General features: G+C 39.8%; 1 protein-coding gene across 3 annotated transcripts in view; it reads right to left on the reverse strand.

Annotated features, from left to right (window-relative positions):
• PRIM2 (DNA primase subunit 2) overlaps positions 1-23,557 on the reverse strand; it is a 223,184-nt gene that overhangs the window by 34,647 nt on the left and 164,980 nt on the right. For all 3 annotated transcript variants that reach the window (XR_012645098.1, XM_074991105.1, XM_074991104.1), the window contains exon 10: positions 22,798-22,983. Coding sequence is in view for 2 of the 3 variants with exons in the window: in XM_074991105.1 (XP_074847206.1) it covers positions 22,798-22,983 (186 nt within the window). In the remaining variant the exon portion in view is untranslated. The remainder of the gene's footprint in view (positions 1-22,797; positions 22,984-23,557) is intronic.

Genomic DNA, 23,557 nt, shown 5'->3' on the forward strand with positions numbered 1-23,557 from the left:
GAAATCACAACAAATGTTCAACCAAGAGAAATATCTCACCTTACATGAGCATGACTTCCAATGATAATTATATTCCAACACAAAAATTCAGTTGTCAGCCTTAATACTATACCTCGCATACAGGATACAGATCTCTTTTCCTGATAGTTTCAGATTTGGTGACTCTCACTCCTGGAAGAACTACCCTTACAACAGCCAGATTCAGCCTAGTCTTGCAAAACTATCATCCTAGCACACCACAGAAAATCCAGCCCTTCACAGAAACATTTTTGTGTGTTCACTTAATAAATTTTGGGAAGTGTTCAGATATCATAGTGATAATCATCATCAAAAATTTAAAAAACTTACAGATTGACAGCTACATAAAAAATAAAAGATACATTAAAGGTGTTTAAGGATATTCAGAATTCAGCCATATCACCTCTTTATTCTTCTGGGTTTGAGACTGAAATTCAGTCTCCATCTCTATATCATATTATCTCAAAATTGCAAAACACATTAAAGATAAGGTTAGAGAAGCCTCTCCGGTTCAGAAGTGGAAAAAAGTACCCCAAAAGTTACTTGCATAAAAGTGCAGCTGCTTTCACTTCTGGACACGAGTATAATCTAGATGAGTATGTGTGTGTGTGCACATTTTCTCAAGTAGTTTTCCAGAGGGGCACGAGTAGCTTGTACTTACATGCAATCCCCCAAAGCAGTTGCACTTTCGTAAATTTTTCGGTACTTTTTCCACCTCTGCCCTGGTTTGAGAACCCTGGCTAATGCAATAATTGGACCCACAAATTTATCCTAATTGTGAACCACACTGAGAAAGTGGAACAAGTATAAAGTTTTCTAATAAACGATGACAACAAATGTTGATGGGAAAAGGTCCAAAAAGACTAACCAAATTAGTCTAAATAAATATGCCTATTGATATAACTCAAAAACTGTGTAAATAATATGCAACAAGCGTGTGGAACCAGAAATTCATGAACCAAAATTGGTGTGTTAGAAGCTAGGCTTAATTCATTGATAAAATTAAGGAGATTGGCTAATCTATCCACCCTTATAAAGGTCCGTTGATCCTTAAATGAAATTTATGGGGGAAAGGTTGGCTACTACAGTGCTGGCTGACTGAAAAACAAAAGGAGGGAATAAGCAAGCTTCACCGTCACATGCTAACCCTCACTACCTCCTGGTACCCTAGACTGTCTTCATCCTAATCCCAAGAAATTCCCTAACAAAACCGTCTCAGAAAGAAGCCGCCATACAACACAGCCACCTCCACCAGCTTCAGCGGCATCCCAGCCAACCTCTGTGATGTGAAACTTTTCCTTCTCCACCAATGTTCCTTCCAATTTTTCCCATCTGTGCACAATAAATTTTGTTACATGCACCAAGGCATGCGCATATGTGCACCACCAGTAGAAACATAAACTGCTGGCTGTGGGCAATCTGCTAATCGGCCAGGCAGCACTCAAATCTCTCCAGGGTGCCCAGTCAAGAGCTCAGCTTACAGAAGATGCTGCTCTCTGCCCTATTTCTTCTCTTTTCTTTTGCTCTTCTTTTTCATTCTGACTAATAAAAGTATGGCATAGCTAGTCAAGACTGCATGTTTTGTCATACTTATTTAAGATTATGACCACAAAGAGGGACCTAAAAGCAATGCCCTGAACAGCCTGACACTGGTGTAAGTTTGCCACACCTTGGAGTGGCTAATAAAACACATGCTGTGCCTGTGTTTTTCCAGAGGGGAGGATGCAAGTAAAAGTCAACGCTAGAAACAGAAGCTGTATTTGATTTCTTTGATATTCTTTTCAACCCCTTCTTTCGTGTATTCATCCTTGTTTTGTGTTCAAGGAACCAGACAGAGACTTTCAAAAGCAGCAGCAGCAACAGACACAGCCCACTCAACTTCCTTTCCACTCCCTGCAAAAATGACACTTATTACCATATCTAATACCATATAAAAGACGGAAAAACAGAAGTTTTTCCTTCTAGATACTTTTTACAGTTAAAGGGAAAGTGAACAGGGAATGTTATTAAAATGAAAGCCTTATTCAATACTTTACGTTGCAAATCCTAAACAACGTTCCTTTTGTTTTGTATCTTTTCTTTATATTTGAAGGTATATTTGCTATAACTCTAGGCAGACTGAGGTCTATATATACGAACCCCCCAAATCCTGTTTAAGGACCTAGGGTTGGACAGTTCCAGGACCACATTAAGACCCCTGACTCTTTTGGGCCCATTTATTCCAACTACATTAAAGGAGTAGTAATACCAGTTCACAATTAATGAACTATTTACAATAGTAACAGAGAGGAAGCCGTGCTAGTCTATATACTATCAAAACAAAAAGCAGTCAAGTAGCACTTTAAAGACTAGCAAAGTAGTTTATTAGGTGAGCTTTGGTGGGACAGACCCACTTCTTCAGACCTCTGGTCTGTTCTGGTCTGGCTATGGTCTGAAGAAGTGGGTCTGTCCCACGAAAGCTCACCTAACAAACTACTTTGCTAGTCTTTAGACTGCTTTTTGTTTTGATATTTACAATAGTATTCAACAAGGGAGAGGACAGAATCCAGCTTCATGGTAGTTCTGTGAATGGCCAGCTTGAGGGATCAGGCTCTGAAGTAGCAGTACTTTCTCACAAATAAACCATTTTTATTAAGTGGCGGCATCTTGCTGCTGAAGTGTCTTCAAAAGCTATTTTCCTTTCTGGGGTATGGCAGGATCATTTGTAAATTTTTTTCAGCTTTTCTTTTCTCTATTAAGTGTAGCCAATAGAACACACAGTACCGCTTATGATTAGTATGTCATTTTTCTTCATACAGAATGGAAGTGAATCACAAAATTCACATTCGGTACCTTATCGCAACTATGTCCAAACTGAGAATTTCAAAGTAATGAGAATGAAACACAGATAGTAATTAATTCTACAGAAACTAATTTTTACACTAAGTGATGGAAGAAAAACATAACGACACCCATTTCATTCTAATGATGGGTTTAACCCAAATATAATTTAATCAAAAACTTGACTAGCTAGTTCCCTCGATAATATATGCAAGCAAGGACAATCTGCTCAACTCTAATGTTTACATATTAATTTTCATAATGTGCTATCATAAATAATTATTCTCCTTTACACAAAGGTAATGGGGATAAGACTAGCCACTTAATATATGCAGCACCTTTAAAATACATTTAAAAATTCATGAGGAAGACTGCGTAAACATCTTCCTGAAGTCCTATCAATGTCTTCCTGAAAATATCTTATAGGCCTTCTAATTCAGTAACCAACTTACAGTGGAACAATAGAAATATACTAGTCAAAGTCAAAGATAAGACTTGAGTTTTCAGACAAACTTTTTAACTTACATTCATAATCATTGTTCTAAGCTTACAAATAAAATTGCATCTTCTGACAATAGGCTTTTGATAGATTTATATGTTATAATTAATAATTAGGTAAACAACTATTGGCTCATTTAGATGATCAACCACAGAAAGTTCAACAAATTAGTGGGCATGACTAGTTATTTCAGCATTCTACTGCTGACAATTGGCAAGGTTAAATTGAAAACAAAGAATCATGCAGAACACTCAAAACTCAAGTTTCAAAACAATGAACAGGAATAAAATACCAAAAACAAATTCAACCAAGTAACAAAGTAGAATAGTCTTCAATAGTAGTTTTTCAAATTCTCATTCCTCCTACATGCATGAAATCATCCATTTGATAATTTGTGCATATATCAGAACAATCATAAAAACCCATAATTACCGAGAGTCTATTACAATTTTCATTTCATAAACATTTACTTTTATTGTGTAAGATCCAGTCCTAAAAAAATAGTTTGTGGGTAATTCCCATTCATACAAATATATTCTTATTGCACATAATCCTGTTTCTCTCATGCGCCTGACCTTTGCAAACATACAACCTACATTTTGAAACTTCTTCAATGACAAAAATAGATGGCTGTGGTTTTGGTTCTGAATTTTCAACTTTCACTTCACATTGTCAGCCATGCCGTTTCTATGTATATGCAACCACAGTTCCTTGCAAATTGGCATCCCACATGGGACTTGAACATCTGTAGACCTCAGATGCTTGGAAGAGGACCATCTAACGGAGGAGCATATGACACGCTGGCTTAGTATGGACAATCATGATGCCCTCTACTAGCAGGTTCCACGTGACCAAATGTCCAAGCAACATATCAATACCAGATTAGCAACATCATTACCATTGCAGTTGTAAAACCTTTGACCAGCAGCTGTTAATTGAGCCAGATTATGATAGTTAAGTGATAAGAATTAAAAAGTAATATTTGTATCTTTACTCAATATTTCTGTAATTTTCACTGAAAGGTAAGAATGTAAACTATCAATGAGGGCAGGGAAAGAGTAACAAACTTTGTATTTACATAGCACAGGTGTAACCAGTAACAGAGGTTACCAACTTTAAGCACCAAAACTCAATGGGAATTTTCCTCTGTCCACGAGTGAGATTTATTTCCACATTTCCAACCTCTCTTTGATTATTATATTTTATAGACAAAAATGGCAATGATTTAAGAAAAGGATATAGGCATTTATAATTTTTTTAAAATGTCCTGGGCACCAGGGTTTTAAAAATTGTTTTTGCTCCTTATCTCACCTGAAACTGAAGTGCCTGCATGGTCTACAGGTAATATTGTCTAGCTATATTACACAAGACTCAAGATTACTTAATGAGTAAAATCAGTTGCGTTAAGCAGGCTATTCTAGTTGCCAAAGTACAGAAACATTCTCTCATACATTCACTTTATTCCCATCTGTACTTCTATAGCTAAACTTAATTTCTTCGAAAATATCTTAAATTACTGCCAGGAATGATCAATCCTTAGTTTACAGTTTTCTCACACTTAAATAAATAGCTTTGCCAAATCAGCGACTTGTCCACATGGAGGGGCCAGGGAGGGCTAATCAATAATGATGCACATTAGGGCAGATTGAAAATGCAAACTCTGAAAGAAGCCCAGCTCCCTATTTGATGTGAATTCTAAAGTCCTCTTTCAAAGTGTATTAAGTTTGACACAAATTCAATTAGTGCAGTTTGTGTGTGTGCACGTGCATGTAATGCTGCCACACACTACTCTGGCTGTCCTCCAATTATTATCCTAGGGAGCTTTGCAGACATCTATGACCCACCGGTCCATTTACCTGGGTACCCTCCACAGATGTACTCATTCCCCGTTTGCTCCTAGACTCAAATATATCAGCATTGCAGTGCTCCAATATTGCAGCTCATATACCTTCTACTGAAGTCAATGGAGAACTCCTGGGAAATGTGGAGTACTACCCATGTCTTGAAAGTCATCTTTCTGCTAAAGTCAACAGTGATGCAAAAATTCAGCATCATCTGAGCCATGCAAGCTCTGCTTTCGCCCACCTGAGACAAAGGGTCTTCGAGAACCGGAACATACATCCCAAGACAAAGCTCCTTCTATAACGCACAGGGGTAGTGCCAATGCTACTTTACACATGTGAAACCTGGACAACGTACAAGCATCTTTTGAAGGCCCTTGAACAATATCATCAACGCTGGCTCAGGAGACTCCTAAATATCTCTTATGGGGAAAAGAGCCGCATGAACACTAGTGTCCTGGAAGAGTTAAGCATGACCAGCATTGAAGCAATTATTCATCAATAACTTTTTGGACTGGTCACATGATTTTGATTTCTGATCTACTACTGCTACTACTTAACCCTTGTTCTGAGCATGGAGCACAGGTCATCTACAAGTCTCCTCCATTTCACTCTGTCTTGGAACAAAACTTCTAGCTGGCTCCAGGAGTACCCTGATCAGTGCATCCCAAAACAGATTCTATTTTCTAAGTTAGAGAAAGGACAGAGGACCACTGGGGACAGTGGAAGCAATATAAGGACATGCTGAAGGCACACTTGAAAAAGTGCAGCATCAGTGTCAACTCTTGTGAGAACCTAGCTAAAGACCACCCCCAATGGAGAATGATAATTCATGAGAGGTTGGTGCAATTTTAGAGGTCCTGCTGCAGTGAAGAGAGAGGCATGGAAGCAAAAAGAGCATCAAAACTGCCCTACACCCCTCCGACAGCTACCAGTTCCTGGCCCTTCTGTGATAAGTTCTGTGGCTCCAGAATCAGGCTCATCAGCCATCAATGGATTCGCAAACAAGAGGGTAACATGACGTCCTACTCATTATCAAGTGACTGAACAAAAGAAAAAAAAAAAAAAGACTACAGCACCCATACATCATGCCCCAAACAGCCACTTGGACTCATAGTCAGATCTTTTATATCCTCACCATTTGGGATGAAGCAATGAAGCACACCCCTCTTGTGATCAACCACTACAATCAGAAACTGTTCATGGAAATCTCAAAGAAGAGGGATGAAAAGGGTCAGAACTGAAAGCAGCTAAGGAAAATGTGCAGCAAAATAAACAACAATTGTGAAATCATGACATCTGTAATATATCTGTATGTCACAGATAAGATAGAATTCAGTGGGAAGTGGGATGATGCCAGCAGAAATGCCAGCAGGTTAGTCATACAAACGCAATATGAAACCCCTTGTCTTGGATTTTTTTCAAAAAAAAAAAAAAAATTGGTAGATTCTATGCATGGTTCTTGTATTTTGAATCTGAAATGTGCTGCGAGAACTGACTGTTATGGCCCACATTCCTTCTGTTAATAAAACAAAGATTGGGTCTTATTTATATTGCAGATCATATAATTGTTGCCACAGCTGTTTAATGTTATGTTCTCACTGCACTTTTAAGAGGACCTCTCATGATAAAATTGGACCTGAATTTTGTATTTTCTGAAGGCTCTAGTGTAAAATTAGAGACTAGATTCCTGTGAATGTAATGAGATTGTCACATACTGTTTCTCAAAACTCTTGTTATTATCTGAACATACAGTTTTCTACAGTATGTTTCAAAAGTTTTTTTTTTGTAATAACGGAGGTCCTTCCATGATACAGAAAAGAGAAACCAGTAGACTAATGCAGAAGTTATTCCCATGCAATGCGATGTAAGTTGACTTCTCTTATGAACGTTTTCTACTACTTTTTCTGCAGCTTTTCTAGGCATAAAACATTTGAACACAAATTTTTGTCCTAGATAAATTTTTTTTTCAATTTATAGAAGCATTCCATAAATGTGATGGACTATGCAAAATAACTAAGGAAAATAAATAGAAGTGAGAGAAGGAAGAAGATGGGGAACAGCTAATTTAATATACCCTCAGGGAGGGAAGACTTCAAAATTCTCTAAGCCAAAAGTAAACTCGTCAAAGGGTAGGGGAAGGAATAAAAGAGAGAAAGCAGAGCAATACCAGTACCCCAAGGCTATGTCTACACTAGAGCATAAAGTCAATGTTAAGGGAGTTAGGTAGATTTTATAATGCATCTGTCTTCAAAAAAAAAAAAAAAAAAAAAAAAAAGCCCATCTTTTAACAAGGGAAGAAGGATGATCCAGGGAACTATAGGCCAGTCAGTCTTACATCAGTCCCTGGAGAAATCATGGAGGAGCTCCTTGAGGAAGTCATTTTGAGGCACTTGGAGGAGGGAAAAGTGATCAGGAATAGTCAGCATGGATTCATGAAGGGCAAGTCATGCCTAACCAATCTGATTAGTTTCTATGATGAGATAACTGGCTCTGTGGATAAGGGAAAATCAATGGATGTGATTTATCTTGAATTTAGCAAAGCTTTTGATACGGTCTCCCACAATATTCTCATCAGCAAGTTAAAGGAATGTGGATTGGATAAATGGACGATAAGATAGATAGGAAGCTGGTTAGAAGGTCGGGCCCAGCAGGTAGTGATCAACGGCTCGATGTCAGGATGGCAGTTGGTTTCTAGTGAAGTGCCCCAAGGTTCAGTTCTGGGTCCTGTTCTGTTCAACATATTTATCAATGACCTGGATGAGGGGTTGCATTGCACCCTCAGCAAGTTTGTGGATGACACTAAACTGGGGGAGAGGTAGATATGCTGGATGGTAGGGATAGGATCCGAAGTGACAGACAAATTGGAAGACTGGGCCACAAGAAATCTGATGAGGTTCAAGTGCAGGAAGAATCCCAAGCGTTGTTACAGGCTGGGGTCTGACTGGCTCGGTAGTAGTTTTGGAGAAAAGGACCTGGGAGTTATAGTGGACAAGAAGCTGGACATGAGTCAACAGTGTGCCATTGTAGCCAAGAATGCTAATGGCATATTGGGCTGCATCAAGAGGAGCGTTGCCAATAGATCCACAGAAGTGATTATTCCTCTTTTTTCGGCTTTGATGAGGCCGCATCTGGAGTACTGTGCCCAGTTCTGTGCCCCCAATTATAGGAAGGATGTGGACACACTGGAGGGGGTCCAACGTAAGGCGACCAAAATAATTAGGGGGGTGGAGCATATGACCTATGAAGAAAGGTTGAGGGAATTGGGACTGTTTGGTCTGCAGAAGAGAAGTCTGAGGGGGGGGATTTGATAACAGCCTTTAACCTACTGAAGGAAGGTTGCAAAGAGGCTGTTCACAGTGGTCACAGATGGCAGAACATGGAACAATGGTCTCAAGTTGCAGTTGGGAAGGTCCAGGTTGAACATTAGGAAAAACTTTTTCACTAGCAGGGTGGTGAAGCATTGGAATGGTCTGCCCAGAGAAGTAGTGGAGTCTCCATTCCTGGAGGTGTTTAAGCCTGGCTGGGCTGATCTGATGGGTTTGGTCCCACCGAGGGCAGGGGGCTGGACTTGATGGCTTTTTTAGGTCTCTCTCAGCTCTGTTGTTCTACGATTCAAAGCAAATATCATTAGGCTGATTTTAAGGGCTCCTAAGGTTGACTTTTCTACTCCAGCTTTTTCACAAGGAGTAATGCCAAATTCAAATCTACAAGGTCCATTTAATGCTAGTGTAGACAGTGTTATCTAATTCAACTTCATTGGCCTCCACGAGTATCCACAATGCCCCCAATGTTTCCGTTCTGACCATTGCTTTCACTTCCACTGCTCTTCAGGTGGGCAGGAAGTAGGAAACAGGAAGCAGAAACCAGCCCAGATTCCCTCGTTGCCCTCCATACCGCACAGCTGCCAGGCTCCGTGGCTATCCCCTAAGGCTGCCTGTCTCTCTGGCTGCCTTCTGCACATTGCGGCTTCTGGGCTCTCCAGCTGCCCCACCACCACCACTACCCAGCACTGGGCTCTCTGGTTGCCCCTACCACTAGCGTGCAGTTGCTTGGTCAAAATGCATCAAAATGAAGGTTTTCAACAATACCAAAAAAACAACTTTTCAATAGCTCCAAAATGAAACTTTTCAGATTTTTATTTCATTTTACACTTCTCAGGACTGGCCTGCCAGCCTTGTAACAGCATGTGCCAAGGGCAGACTGAGAAAAAGTGGCATGAAAATGCATCTGGCAGTTTGTTTTCAACGGAAATGGGGAGTGAGGGTAATGCACTTTGGAATGATGACATCAAATGCCCACAACTACTTGCAGTGCATTTTTTCCCATAACACACTGGCACAGAAACCCAGAATGCAATGGGGGTGCAGAAACTGTGGGACAGGTACTCACAAGGCACTGCTGACATAGTAGAGCTTAGCAAAGGTAACGGGCCACACTATGTTGATTTTCTAAACATGTGGACACTTACCATCAACTTAATAAAATTTAGTTGTATAAATTCAACTTTAATAAAGTCGACTTTATTTGCTAGTGTAGACATAGCCTAAGTCTGAGAAAGGCTAACAGCTACTGCGTAACACTCAGAATGACAAATCCTCTGACGATCATGGGTTCCAAATAAAAATATCACCATAGCAAGATTTAATGTTCTTTTGGAATTACTCTGGCAAGTAACTTTTATTCTCCTAAGAATAATCTCAACCATAGCAGCAAGCAGCTAAATAAAAGCATTCTAAAAGTGCCAATTCCAAAAAGGTAAGAGTTGTTTACCATAACCTGGCTACCATAAACGAGATGAGCCTGAGACAGTTTTGAACTGTATCAGTGTAATGTACTGCACTACATTATACATCATATATTTTGTGCTTAACTTCAGATCAAGTTAGCTCAATGCAGTTCAGAGCAATAAAAGCAAAAGTAACTTCAATGAAAGGTGGTATGTTCTGACATTGCTAGAAATATCAGTTCCAGATTAATATTTATTTTAAGAAAATAATTTAATAAATGCATTCTAAATTTAAAAGTATCATTCCAAAATATCATTTAACATTCAAAACCGGAGTTTGATAAATGTTATCTCTTGTACAAATGATTGAATGATTTCCACTTAGACATGTAAATTCCAGTTATAATGAAACAAAAATTGCAATAAAATAAAACAGCTACTGTGATTATACTAAAATTCAATTTCATAAGGCATCATTAAGTTTGCAAATTAGATATAGTCAGAGAAATTTGAGAAACTTTATTAGAGTGCAGAAACTCAAGTGGCAGATAAAAAAAATTAGATAGGCTTTACTCATCACCGTGCTCAAACCTAGCAGAACCAAAACAAATTAGACACTAAAAGTGCAAATGATGTACACACAGTCAATGTCAGTTATGTGTTATTACTTAAAAACAAAAGATCTGTATGAATATTTTTCAGTTCTGTTCAAGTTCTTACAAACTGCCTATCATTGTAGTACTGAATATTTTTTGAGTATACAGACAATCATTTTGAAGAGATTTCCTCCCCCACTGCTGGTAACATTTTTTTCCCATTCTCTTACTCTTTTCTTAGTGCTTTTTCCACACACTAAAATTCTGCATCTCTGTCCTGGTTCACTAACCAACCCCAAGTTTATTTTCAAGTACCCCCATCATTTTCTCTTCTTCACTAAAATAAATTTAAAAATTAACCAAAACATACATACAAAGATTATCAAGTTACTCATTCATTTGACTTTCCAGTATATTTCCTCTTTTCCACACAACTGCTTACATCCCTGTGATGGGGCAGACTAAGCACCAAAAGGCTCTGCTGAGACTTGTAGCCTTGCCCTATCATGAAAACCATGGAGGACTCCTCCAGACCATAGAGTAGTCCTCCTGGGAAGATAGAGCAACGGATGCAAGTGGTCAATCAGGAGCCAGGAAGGCCTATAAAAAGGAGCTACAGCACCAGAGACAGCTCAGTGTGGCTGGAGACTTCACAGAGGAAAGGCATACCTTGGAGAGCTCTGTGTGAAGAGCTGGCTAGCACTGTGGACTGCAGAAGATGCTGACAAACTCTGGGTGGAGCCCTGAAAAGGGCCATGACTATTGAGAGCATAGCATCCCAGGAAAGGCGAAAATTCTATTGAAAGCCATTATAGAAAGAGCACCAGAACAGGCCCCGTTAACAGTATACCCAGAAGGGGTGCGTATCTCCCCAGATTGTGGCTTTTCCGGAGGGTTGAGACCAGAACAACCACCCTGATTGATATGGACCATAGCTCTGCTGTGATGGCTGAATAACTGAGACTTGTGGTTGTATATAGACTTTGACGTAGCCAAAGGCTGAGAAGCTAAAAAGACTTTATTGAATTCTGGGGTAGGGCAGGCACCCCCTACATCCCCCCAGATGGAGGTGCACACAAGGGAAAAGGAAAAACCCATTACAACCCTCTTAAAGAAGAAGATCACTACTAACATTTAGAATACGAACAAACAAAAGAGGCAGTTACTACTACTGCCATTTCCACAATTTCTGTTGTTGTCTATCTCCCCAATGCTAGTCACTGAATAATGGGCAAAATCTCCCCTGAAGCCACTTCTAACTTTCTGAGGAGTAAAGGGACTTTGACTACTTCAAATACTTACCTGTGGCCACACGCAAGCTGGCACTTCGAAGTTGCCGCGGGGGAGATTTTGCCTAATAAAGTGCTGCATATGCACTTCCTTAGTAATCTTCCGACATCCTAACTACCATGCCCCCTTTGAAGTTCAGGGCTAGTCTAGACACAGTCATAAAGGATTATTCTTTTCACCCCCTACTCCCACAAAAATAATCCTAAATTGGTAGATCAGGCTATAGAAAGAAGACTGGCAGATCACAGTGTGGAAGAAAGATCTGTTGAAATTAATTTCTTAGGAAATGTACTGGGTAATCCAATATTGTAGACAACCAGAAAGAAAGATCAAATTGTATTTAAAATAAAAATAAACACAAAAGCACATTTCACTTATATAGGTATTCCAGGAAATCCCAATTCCTGATATTGACTGTGAAGGAGTAAGATTTCAGCATTTGAGCATTTTAACACCAAAATGTAACTACTCCTCTAACCAATGCAGGCTGCAAGAACACAAAGTTTCTTTTCTTTTCTCTCCTCTGTTCCAAAGAACTCCACAAAGGCCAACCTCTTTCCTGCAGTTCTTTTAGCTTTACAGAGGAGTTAGCAAAGTCCTTCCCAGATGGGATTGATAATACATTCTACCAGGACCAAATGCTTAGTTCTAAACAGTCATTGTCTACAAGAACATCTAGGTGGTCCCTAGCACTTAAAGGGGAAGAGACTGTTACACAAATCCCTTGCCCTAAAATCTTGCCTATCTCACAACAAATTCTTCTGTCTATACCTTTTACCATAGTAGTCTTTTCCTTTTTATGGCAGTCACCTCTACTTCCAGGTGTCCTTCCTACTCTGCCACATACTTTTTCTGTTGGAGGATTTCAGTATGAAAATTAATCGCTCCTTCCTTGGGTAGCAACTGCTTTGGCTCAAAAACTGCCTTCTTAGGCCATGTCTATACAGCAGCCTTATTTCAAAATAAGTTGTTCTGGAATAGCTATTCCGAAATAACTATTTCAAAAGAACGCTATGCACAGACATGTATGTCGAAATAGCACTTAGCTATTTTGAAATACACTGTCTAAACACATAGTGTTTATTTTGAAATAGCACATGTTTTGAAAGTTATTTCGACATAGCTGCTGTTAAGACACAGGATTGCGCTTATTCCTCAATCAGGTGGAAGCTGGTTTAAGCTTTGTAAAGTTCTAAGCAACTGTAAACAGGGCTTTTTAATGTAAAGGCCTCATTACCTGCCCCACCAAAATAAAACAGTGAATCAGTACAGTACACCCTCAATTTATGTGAAGGTTCCTTTCCCACGCACCCTCGCCAACCCAAATTTCACATAAGTGGGAGTGCAGCTTTTTCCCTGGCAGAACGCACATTCTACAGCTGGGGAGCAGCAGGAGTACCTGGAGCTCCTTTTGAAAAGTAAGTCCTGGGGTTGGTGGGGGCAATTGGAGAGGGTTAAATCTAGTGGTTGATTGGGGCCATGGGAGGGGGAGGGATTTTAAACCTGGGGTGGGCTAGGGCTGCAGGGCGGTTGAGCCAGAGCCACAGGTGAGGGGCAAGGGGTTGAACCAGGGTGGTAGGGGTTCAGCCAGAGCCATCCACAGGGGTGGTGAGCTGCAGCCATGCTCAGCTGGTGAGCCACGCCACGGGGGTTTGAACCAGGGTGGGAGGATGGAACCGTAGCAGTGCACGGGGGGATTAAACCAGGACAGGAAGATGGAACCAGAGCTGCGCACGAGGGGTTTGAACTAGGGCCACAGGGTGCGGGAGGGAGCGAGTGTTGAACCGGGGCCACAGGTAGGTGGTGAGCCAGAGCCATGCACGGTGGTTTGAACCAGGGCCGGAGGGTGGGGGAGGAGGTTGAACCAGGGCTGCATGCAGGGGGCTTGACCTGGAGCTGCAAGTGGGTAGTGAGCTGGTGAGGGGTTTGAACTGCAGGGGCAGGGGGTGGGGGGCAGACTGAGCCAGAGCCACACGAGGGGTAGTGAGCCGGAGCCAGAACCAGTCGTGGGGTGGGAGGTGAGCCAGAGCCATGCACAGGTGGTGAGCACGGCAGTGGGGGGGTTGAACCGGGGACACGAGAATTGAAGCAGGGCCAGGGGGAACAGGATTTTCAGTTGTGTTTAACTCACATTAATGAGTTAAGCATAGCTCAAAATCATGCATTTCAGGGGGTTACTGTACTCCACCATATAAACTAATTATATGAGTCAGCTAAGTAATTCTTGAGTAAGAATTCTGTTTACCTATACTTTATATTAAATGTAAAAAAATTCTTCTGCCCTTCTGAAATCATCAATCTGATTTCAGGACTGGAAACATAAACTTAGCTATTTCCCTTTTTATCATATCCGGACAGTGAAATTTCTTTTTCTCCCAGTTCTTGGCGAAGAGATAGCAAATCTGGAGAATGACCTAACTAAGATCAGCCCAGAAAAGACAGATGATGCTGGCAAGACATAAGTGACAAGAATTGGCAAGCGTTATGATTGCTTCTTTATTTGTTTACAGTTTTGAGTATTTGGAGACCCAACTGCTTCTGGTATAGTTATTTGGTATTTTTCAAGAGTAGATGAGCCCTTAAAAAGGATCCTAAGGACATCACCACCATCTTGCTTGTCACTTGTGTTAATAGAGCCGGTTTTGGGCCAAATTGATAAATTAAACAGTAATAAGCAATCAAGACCAGATGACATTCACCAAAGTGTTCTGAAGGAACTCAAATATAAAACTGCAGAATTTCCAACTGTGATATAAAGCCTAGCATTTAAATCAGCTTATGTACCATATGACTGGAGGCTAGCTAACATGCCAACAAATTTTATAAAGGCTTCCAAAGGCAATCCTGACAACTACAGACTAATAAACCTAATCTCAGTAGCAAACAAAGTGGTTGAAACTGTAGAAAATAAGAAAATTATCAGACACATGGATGACTACAATTTCTGGGTAAGCTAATACACCTTTTTAAAAGGGATATTATATCTCAACCACCTATTAGAATTCTTTGAATCCATCAACAAACATATGGACAAGGGTGACAGAATAGATACAGTGTACCTAACCTTTCAGAAAGTCTTTCACGAGTCCTTAACCAGTGATCAGCGACCTTTCGGAGGCAGGGTGCTGAAATTTAACCTTTTGATCCCTATGTGCTGTCTGAGCACTCGTGATATTTTTTAAGTCGCTAATAGGCCTATGTACAACAGCTTCATTAGTAAATAAAGATGCAGAGCTTTACAGTTTAGGTGGTGGTTGGTAACATTAGCTGCTCTTTTGTTAATCCATAGGTGGCATGGCTTGCAGCAATCTACTCGCTGCATGGGACAAGAGGGGCGGGAATGAGCTCCCGCGTCATGTGCCAATGAAAAATCAGCTCACGTGCCACTCTTGCTAATCATGCTGAAGGTCGCTAACCACTATTCTATACCAAAGGCTCTCTAACAAAATGAGGCAGTCCTAGGATAGGAAGGAAGGGCCTCTTGCAGATCAGTAACTAGTTAACACTTGGGAAACTTATCTTCTTTTTGGTGGCCACCTGATAATGTTAACTACAGGAATTTTAAATAAGAATTTCAGCTCGCCAATTTGACTTAAAAATTAAATTTAAATATTAATGGTCTGCACTTATCCCTGTGTAACTTGAAACTAAAAGGTAATTTTGGGATTTCCAGGGATTACACAGGCAACACTGTTCACTAACACTTACAGGTAGGTTTTTTTTTTTATTTTTGCAGCACAATGGTAAGAGACAGCAATAAAAATAACAGATACAAACTATATGATGTTAAGTACAGTTAATATTTGAATACAACTTAATTCTAAACACACACACACACACACGTGGCTTTTAATGGTTATGCTAGATTTAAAATCTGTTAAGTTTCTGCGACAAATTATACTCACTACTCCTTTGGCAGAGGGACCCAGGGGACCCACTGCACTCCCAGCAGGAGCAAAGGATAGTGAGAGTAGCAAAGTAAAACACAGAGCAATGAGGCTTTAAGAAAATAGAGAACTAGTACCAAAAATAAAGATACGGAATGAGGTGTTCTCCAACACAAAGCATCAAGACCTCTGGTATAGGAACACACCCATATAGTTGCAGCGTGGAAATATTTATATCCTATCTGTTCTCAACCTATAGTAAACTCCTAACTTCAGGAAGCTCCCCCATCTTCTTGGAATATTGATGAAATGTCAACATTAACCGCAGGTCCATCCTATTAAACTGGACCTGAGGTAGTACCGACCAATTCATAGGGTGGTGACCGAGATATTAGTCTGTTTGTACACACACCTTTTCTTGTAGCTACAAGCTAAGTAAAAGTTGTAGATAGGATTGATGGCAAATAGTTAGTCTTTCTTTTATGTACCAGGTGTCCCTGTAGGTTTTCGTGCGTTACTGCCAAGTGTGTAAAAAACTAGGCCTCTCTAGCCTACATTGCCTAAACTATCATGGCTCCTTATTTAAGATATACAGGATTAATATGTAACACAGGAAAAAAAAATCTAATTAGTAACAGAGAGGAAGCCGTGCAAGTCTATACACTATCAAAACAAAAAGAAGTCAAGTAGCACTTTAAAGACTAGCAAACTAGTTTATTAGGTGAGCTTTCATGGGAAAGACCCACTTCTTCAGACCATAGTCAGACCAGAACAGACACATAACACAAGAACTAAGGGTCAGCAAATGAAATTAATTATTTATCAGAAAATGTTCTGAAGGACAAGACTATAACTAAGTTAAACAAAGAATTAGATCAATTCACAGAGGATAAGTCCATGAAGGACTATTAGGCATGGTAACGATAGCATTCCCAATCTCTGTTCTTCCAGAAGCAGGGAATGGATGATGGGGCATTAGTCAGATCATTGTGAATACATTTTCCCTTTCTGAAACTCACAATTCAAAAAGAATGTAGATAAACAAGAGAGGCTTCAGTAAAGAGCTAAAAGAATGATTAAAGAACTGGAAAACATGCCTTCTAGCGAGAGGAAAGCTCAGTCTATTCAGTTTATACGAGAGAAGGCAGAAATCTTGATTGTGGTCTCAAAGTACCTACATGTGGAAGAGATTGGTAATAGTGTCAGTTTTTATCCAAGAGGAAAGGGCATACCAAGAACCAATAGCTGGAAGCTGAATCTAGACAAATTTAGACTACAAAGAAGGCACAAAAAGGGCTATTAACCATTAACAATTCAAACACTCCATTATTTAAAGAAAGGAAAGCAAGATATCTAAAAGCTATGCTTGAGACAGAAGTTGTTCAAAAGTCCTTTAGTTTATTCTATGCAAGAGACCAGACTAGATGATCATTAATAATCAGTTCTGCTGTTAAAATCTATGAACCCATGGGTTTATCTACACTTAAAATACAACAGTAGCTCAGCTGGAGCACTGCAGCAGGGCTGCTGTAACACTTCAGTGTAGACACTACTTACACCGATAAGATTCTTGCACTAGCATAAGCAACCCACCTCCCTAAGAGACAGAGAAGAATTTTCGTTGACCAGCATGGTCTACCTGGAGATTTAGCTCAGTTTAACAATGTCACCTCAGGTGTGGATCTTACATGTTCCTGATTGATATAGTTAAACAGACCTAGGCTACGTCTACATGTGCAGCCAACATCGAAATAGCTTATTTCGATGTTGCGACATCGAAATAGGCTATTTCGATGAATAACGTCTACACGTCCTCCAGGGCCGGCAACGTCGATGTTCAACTTCGATGTTGCTCAGCCCAACATCGAAATAGGCGCAGTGAGGGAACGTCTACACGTCAAAGTAGCACACATCGAAATAGGGATGCCAGGCACAGCTGCAGACAGGGTCACAGGGCGGACTCAACAGCAAGCCGCTCCCTTAAAGGGCCCCTCCCAGACACAGTTGCACTAAACAACACAAGATACACAGAGCTGACAACTGGTTGCAGACCCTGTGCCTGCAGCATAGATCCCCAGCTGCCGCAGAAGCAGCCAGAAGCCCTGGGCTAAGGGCTGCTGCCCACGGTGACCATAGAGCCCCGCAGGGGCTGGAGAGAGAGCATCTCTCAACCCCCCAGCTGATGGCCGCCATGGAGGACCCAGCAATTTCGACGTTGCGGGACGCGGATCGTCTACACGGTCCCTACTTCGACGTTGAACGTCGAAGTAGGGCGCTATTCCTATCTCCTCATGAGGTTAGCGACTTCGACGTCTCGCCGCCTAACGTCGAAGTTAACTTCGAAATAGCGCCTGACGCGTGTAGACGCGACGGGCGCTATTTCGAAGTTGGTGCCGCTACTTCGAAGTAGCGTGCACGTGTAGACGCAGCTCTAATGTTTTAGTGTAGACTGTCCTAAGAATCTATGAAAGTTTGTCAGGATGGCTAAACCTGAACCTCAGTCAAACATTCTTAACTTATCTTGAAATATCTCTTCTGGGGATTTTGATACAATGTTTTCATTACCCCTAGTCTAAATACTTCTATAGACATTGGAAACATGTAGACTTTCAGACTGCAGGAAATAGACCTTCAGGCAGACACAAGTTCTGAAGATATGCAGATTAATCTCTGAATTGTCATGATGATGAGTTACATATGTACCACTTCAGCATTCTTGTTAGGCTGTGATACAATAATGATCAAGTATCAAAAATATGATTGTATGCTATGTTCTTTGAACTACACAAGTGTGTTGTACTTTAATCTTGCTTAATATTCTGTATCTTAATTGCCACTCATTCCCTTCGTTTTCCACAGGTTAACAATGACTGCAAGGGTAGAAATGTAATAACAATGACTGTAAGGGAAGAAATGTAATAACAAGCAATCAAAACACAGCATTTTTGAAAGGTCAAAATGGAACATTACATCCTTATTATCCCAAGACTATTTTCCAATGAAAAAGATTTTGTTCAAGAGCTGAAAATGGCACTCTTTCTTTCTTTCTTGTGAAAAAGATTATAACAAGACTGAAATTGTACCAAATAAATCTTTTTCTGTTTTAATCTTCCAACTTGTATGTCCAAGACCCACACTCCAGCAGAGTCCATACACGATAGTATGCATTTCATCAGTATGTATAGTTATGTACAATTATCTTTTACAATTCAGCATTTGCCTTCTGAAGTCACTTTTACATTGGCTCCTTCCTCAAGGTATACAAATATTTTAAGGAAAAGAAATGTACAGTGCATCCATTACCTGAGGCCATGTCTACATTACCTGGAAGACTGAACAACTTAGGGTTATCTGCTGGGGTTCAATTTCATATACCTGGCAAAGATGTGCGAAATAAACCTATCAGGAGTCAGCAATCGAACCCTGTATTCCATGCTATCATGAGGAGTAAGGGAGGTCAACAGGAGAAACTCTACTGTTGATCTTCTTAGGGAGGATGACCAGGTAAGCTGATTGCAACTAAGTCGATCTTAGCTACACAATTACTGTAGCTAGAATGCATATCTTCAATCAACTTACCTGCCTAGCGTAGACGAAGACTCTGTAAAATGAATAAACATCTGAAAAAGTGATCCACTTTTGATAAGAGAGTGTCCACACAGACCCCACTCTTTCAAAAGAACGTGTCATGGATTGAAAAATCCGGTGCCATGAGGGCTGCTCTTCGGGGGTGATGGGGAGGGCCCGTGGAAAGTCTACACATGCTTTCTTTCAAAAGAAGCTTTAGAAAGAAGGTGCTCTTCCTGATCTGTGAGCAGAAGAGGGTTTCTGGAAGGAGAGCCACATTCTTTCAATTTTTGGAACAAAAGTGCATTTTGTGTGTAGACTCTCAATGTGTTTGTTGGAAAAAGGGATGGATTTCCCAAAAGAACTTGCTAGTACAGATGCAGCCAAGACTCTTCCTCTAGACAACAGCTCTGAGAAACTAAAAGCTAAACTATAAGAATTTGAAGTGTTACATCTTTCAGCACAAACCTACATTATAACATTTCAGATTTAAGGCTGTTGTGGCCAAAGCTATTTTTTATTATTAAGCAAATGATTGAATTAAAATTAAAAGATGAACAAGTGAAATCCTTGTTGCCCAGCCCAAAAATCCCTGTGCTTATCCATCTTGGTTATGTGATGAATTTCATATAATGTGCAGAATGACAGTTCAGGTGATAGCAGTGTGAAAAGCTGTTGCACAAAACTGTTAAATTCTTTCAAAATTACAACCCACTTTTAAATATTGTTAATGCTGTTGTTATGGATAGATCCCTCACAGGATCTGTCAGGTAGAAATTAAGAGAAGATAAAATGACTTTCTTCCATGTATTTTCCAGAGAAATATGCCTGAAGAAATTCCATCTTCCTGACACATTTGCAGATAAAAAAAAACTAGTCAAGATACTTAAGTACAAAGCAAACTGTGAAGCATTAAAATGAGATCTTTCTAAACGGGTGACTGGGTGACAAAAGGCAGATGAAATTCAATGTTGATAAATGTACACTGGAAAATATAATCTCAACTATAAATACAAAGCGATGGGGTTTAGCTTATTTGCTGCCACACAAGAAAAAGATCTTGAAATCAAAATGGTTAGGTCTCTGAACATACCTATTCAATGTGCAGTGGCTTTCTAAAAAGCTAACAGAATCTTAGAAAACATGAAAGGGATGAATAATCAGATAGAAAATATCATATTGCCTCCATATGAATCCATGGTACTCCCATATCTTGAATACTGAGTAGAGATCTAATTGTCTCATTTCAAAAATATACATTAGAAGTGGAAAAGGTACAGAGAAATGCAAAAAATACCCAATTAGGGAAATGTCAGAGCTGCCATAGAAAAAGAGATTAAAAAGACTGCATGCTTTCATCTTGGAAAAGAGACGATTAAGACAGAATATCATAGAAGATGAGAAAATCAAAATGAAAATGGAAAAAGCAAATAAGGAAGTGGTGTTTACTCCTTTACGTAACATAAGAAGCACATATCTCCCAATAAAATTAATAGGCAGCAGATTTAAAACAAAACAAAAAAAAGTATTTCTTCATATCATGCACAATCAATCTGAGAAACTTGTTGTAGACGTGAAGGTCAAAACTATATTGGGGTTCAAAAAAGAGTTAGATAAGCTAATAAGCTAAGTTCATAAATGGCTATTAGCTAAAATGGTCAGGGATGTAACTCCATGCTCAGGGTCCATGGTCTCTGAATGCCAGAGCTGAGAGGCGATGACTGGGGATGGATAACTTGATGGCTGCCTGTTCTGTTCAATCCCTCTGAAGCATCTTGTATTGGGCACTGGCAGAAGAGGAGATACTTGGCTAGATGGACTCAATATCATCATTCTTACGGTCTTGTGTTCCATCAGCTATCCCTACTGTATAATGTGTAAGTTATGCTGACTTTATAAGGCTCTGTCCCAATCATACTTATTTCTTATTCATCATCAGAAGGTCAGCTCACCCTGACAATAGACCCAAGGCCAGCCTCCATCAGTCATTACGGAATTTTCAAACAAGCACTCCTTTACACTTTCTCCCATGTTGTCCCTCACCCATGAGAGAAGTATTCTGTAAATAGCAACAAATTAATATTACCCTGATTAAAACAATCTCTTTACTATCACACCTTAGCTACATTTACTCTACAGAGATCTCTTAAAAGAAGCCCTTGCAGAAGATCTCTTCTGAAAGAATTTATTTTGAAAGTGTGCAGCCACACACAGAAAAGCAGATCAACCGTGATCAGCACTTTCAAAAGTGAGCTTCCACATAGTCCCAGCTCTTTTGAAAGAATGGACAAGGGATCCAATAATCAGGCCCCATGAGAACTGCTCTTTCAAAAAAAAAAAAGGAGGGGCCTGCAGAGTGTCTACACATTTTCTTACTAAAGAAGTTTTCAAAAGGGGGCACTCTACCTGAAATGGGAAAGTAAGAGTGATTTCAAAAGAAGTGCTGGCATTCTTTTCATGTACTTTCAAAAGAATTCTTTTTGTGTATAGACACTCCACTGGAAGAGCCCCCTTGAAAGAGCCCCCTTCTTTCGAAAAAAATCTTTTCAAAGAACTTGCTAGTGTAACCACAGCTCTAGAAAACACTGGTGCCTTCTCCTGTCATGCTGACCAAAACCATCTTACTGTTTCCTTTACTCCTCCCCATCTGCCTGTAAACATATCCTGCCTCTTGTCTTACAGGCTCAGAGAGGTAGCCATGTTAGTCTCTATCTTTGCAAAACAAAGCAAGCAGACCTGTAGCACTTTAAAGACTAATATTATTAATTAGGTAATGAGCTTTCATGGGAAAGACCCACTACTTCAGATTGTGAAGCAGAACTGAGAGTAAAACAGAGAAAACTGAAGAATCTCTAAATATTTAATTTTCATTTTTATATTTAGATGATTCCTCAGTTTTCTCTCAGTTCTGCTCCAGAATCTGAAGAAGTAGGTCTTTCCATGAGTGCACTTTACCTAATAAATAACACTATTAGCCTTTAAGGTGCTATATGACTGCTTGCTTTGTCTTATATTTCGATTGTACAGTCTTGAGAGCAGTGGCCATCTTTTTGCATATCTAGCACAAAAGGGTCCATGACTGGAGCTCTTAGGCATTATGATTATACAAATAATAATGCCGCTTCTGCTAGTACAAAATATGCCAATTTTCCTGCTTATTAGAACAAGTTACTGTTGTCAGTCCACTCCTATAGGCTACAAACTGCATCGGCTTTCCAGCTGCTTAGTTGTGCAATATAACTTGCTAGCTCTAATCTATAGAAAAAGCTTTATTTGATTTAGAACATGGCTTTCCCTGGCATTGCCTCTCTTTCCTCATGCCTCTTGGCAATAGTTTAGAGAAATAAAGATAAGGCTATTTTATTATTCTATTAAAAAGCAAAATTGAACCCAAAAGGAGAAAAGTACTTAGAAAGGCGCATTATCTTAATTTGTGAACTTATGCTCAAGTAAAAGTTTCCAGTTAATAATGATCTGTGGTTTGAAGCACAGATTTAGTATTAAGAAATCCTTGCATTTTGCTAGATAGCTTTTAAAAAAAAACATTTACCTTGTCTGCATCCACTTTTCCTTTAATAAATTCAGACTTCCAGAATTGCAAGGCTTGTTCCAGTGTTAAGCCAATGCCCTTTAAAAACAGTCCATACTGCATACGGCCTCCATGACGGAGATGATGGTTATCACGCAGGGCCTTGTGCAACTGCCTCATGCAGAGAGGAAATGATTTAACAGAAAGCTGCAAGAATAAGAAAATATGTACATAAGGTAGACTGACCATATATGTTTATTACAAGACCATCTGGAAAGGCCAATGGCTGGTGGAAATAAAATGCATATGCAGTGACCACAGGATTGCAGATAATTCAATATCCTGAGCTGAATGTTGATTTGTATAGCTCTTCTTACATCAACAGTATATCCAAAGTGCCAGAGAAAACGAGAGCGAGAGAGAGCAAAGATCTACTAAGTCAACGGAAGAGTGCTCTTCCATCAACTTCTGTCTTCTAGCTCAGCGAGAAAAAATAAGGTATGTCACTGGAAGAGCATTTCCCATCAACACAGCATGGTCTAGACAGCAATGTAAGCTGATCTAAGTTGACTTCAGTTATGTAACTTACATAACTCAAGTAGTGTAACTTAGGTCAATTTACAGCAGTAGTGTAAACCAGCTTTTGGATATAAGAACAAAGCAAAGTGGTCCTTGACTCTCTTTATGATTTTGTGTCCATCTGTCTATTCAGGAATGCCCGGTAAATAGCAAGAAACAAAAAAACTTATATTTTTGGTCAGGGGACAAAGTCCATTATTAT

Source organism: Carettochelys insculpta, chromosome 3 (genome assembly GCF_033958435.1).
Source record: "Carettochelys insculpta isolate YL-2023 chromosome 3, ASM3395843v1, whole genome shotgun sequence".
NCBI classification, from domain to species: domain Eukaryota; kingdom Metazoa; phylum Chordata; order Testudines; family Carettochelyidae; genus Carettochelys; species Carettochelys insculpta.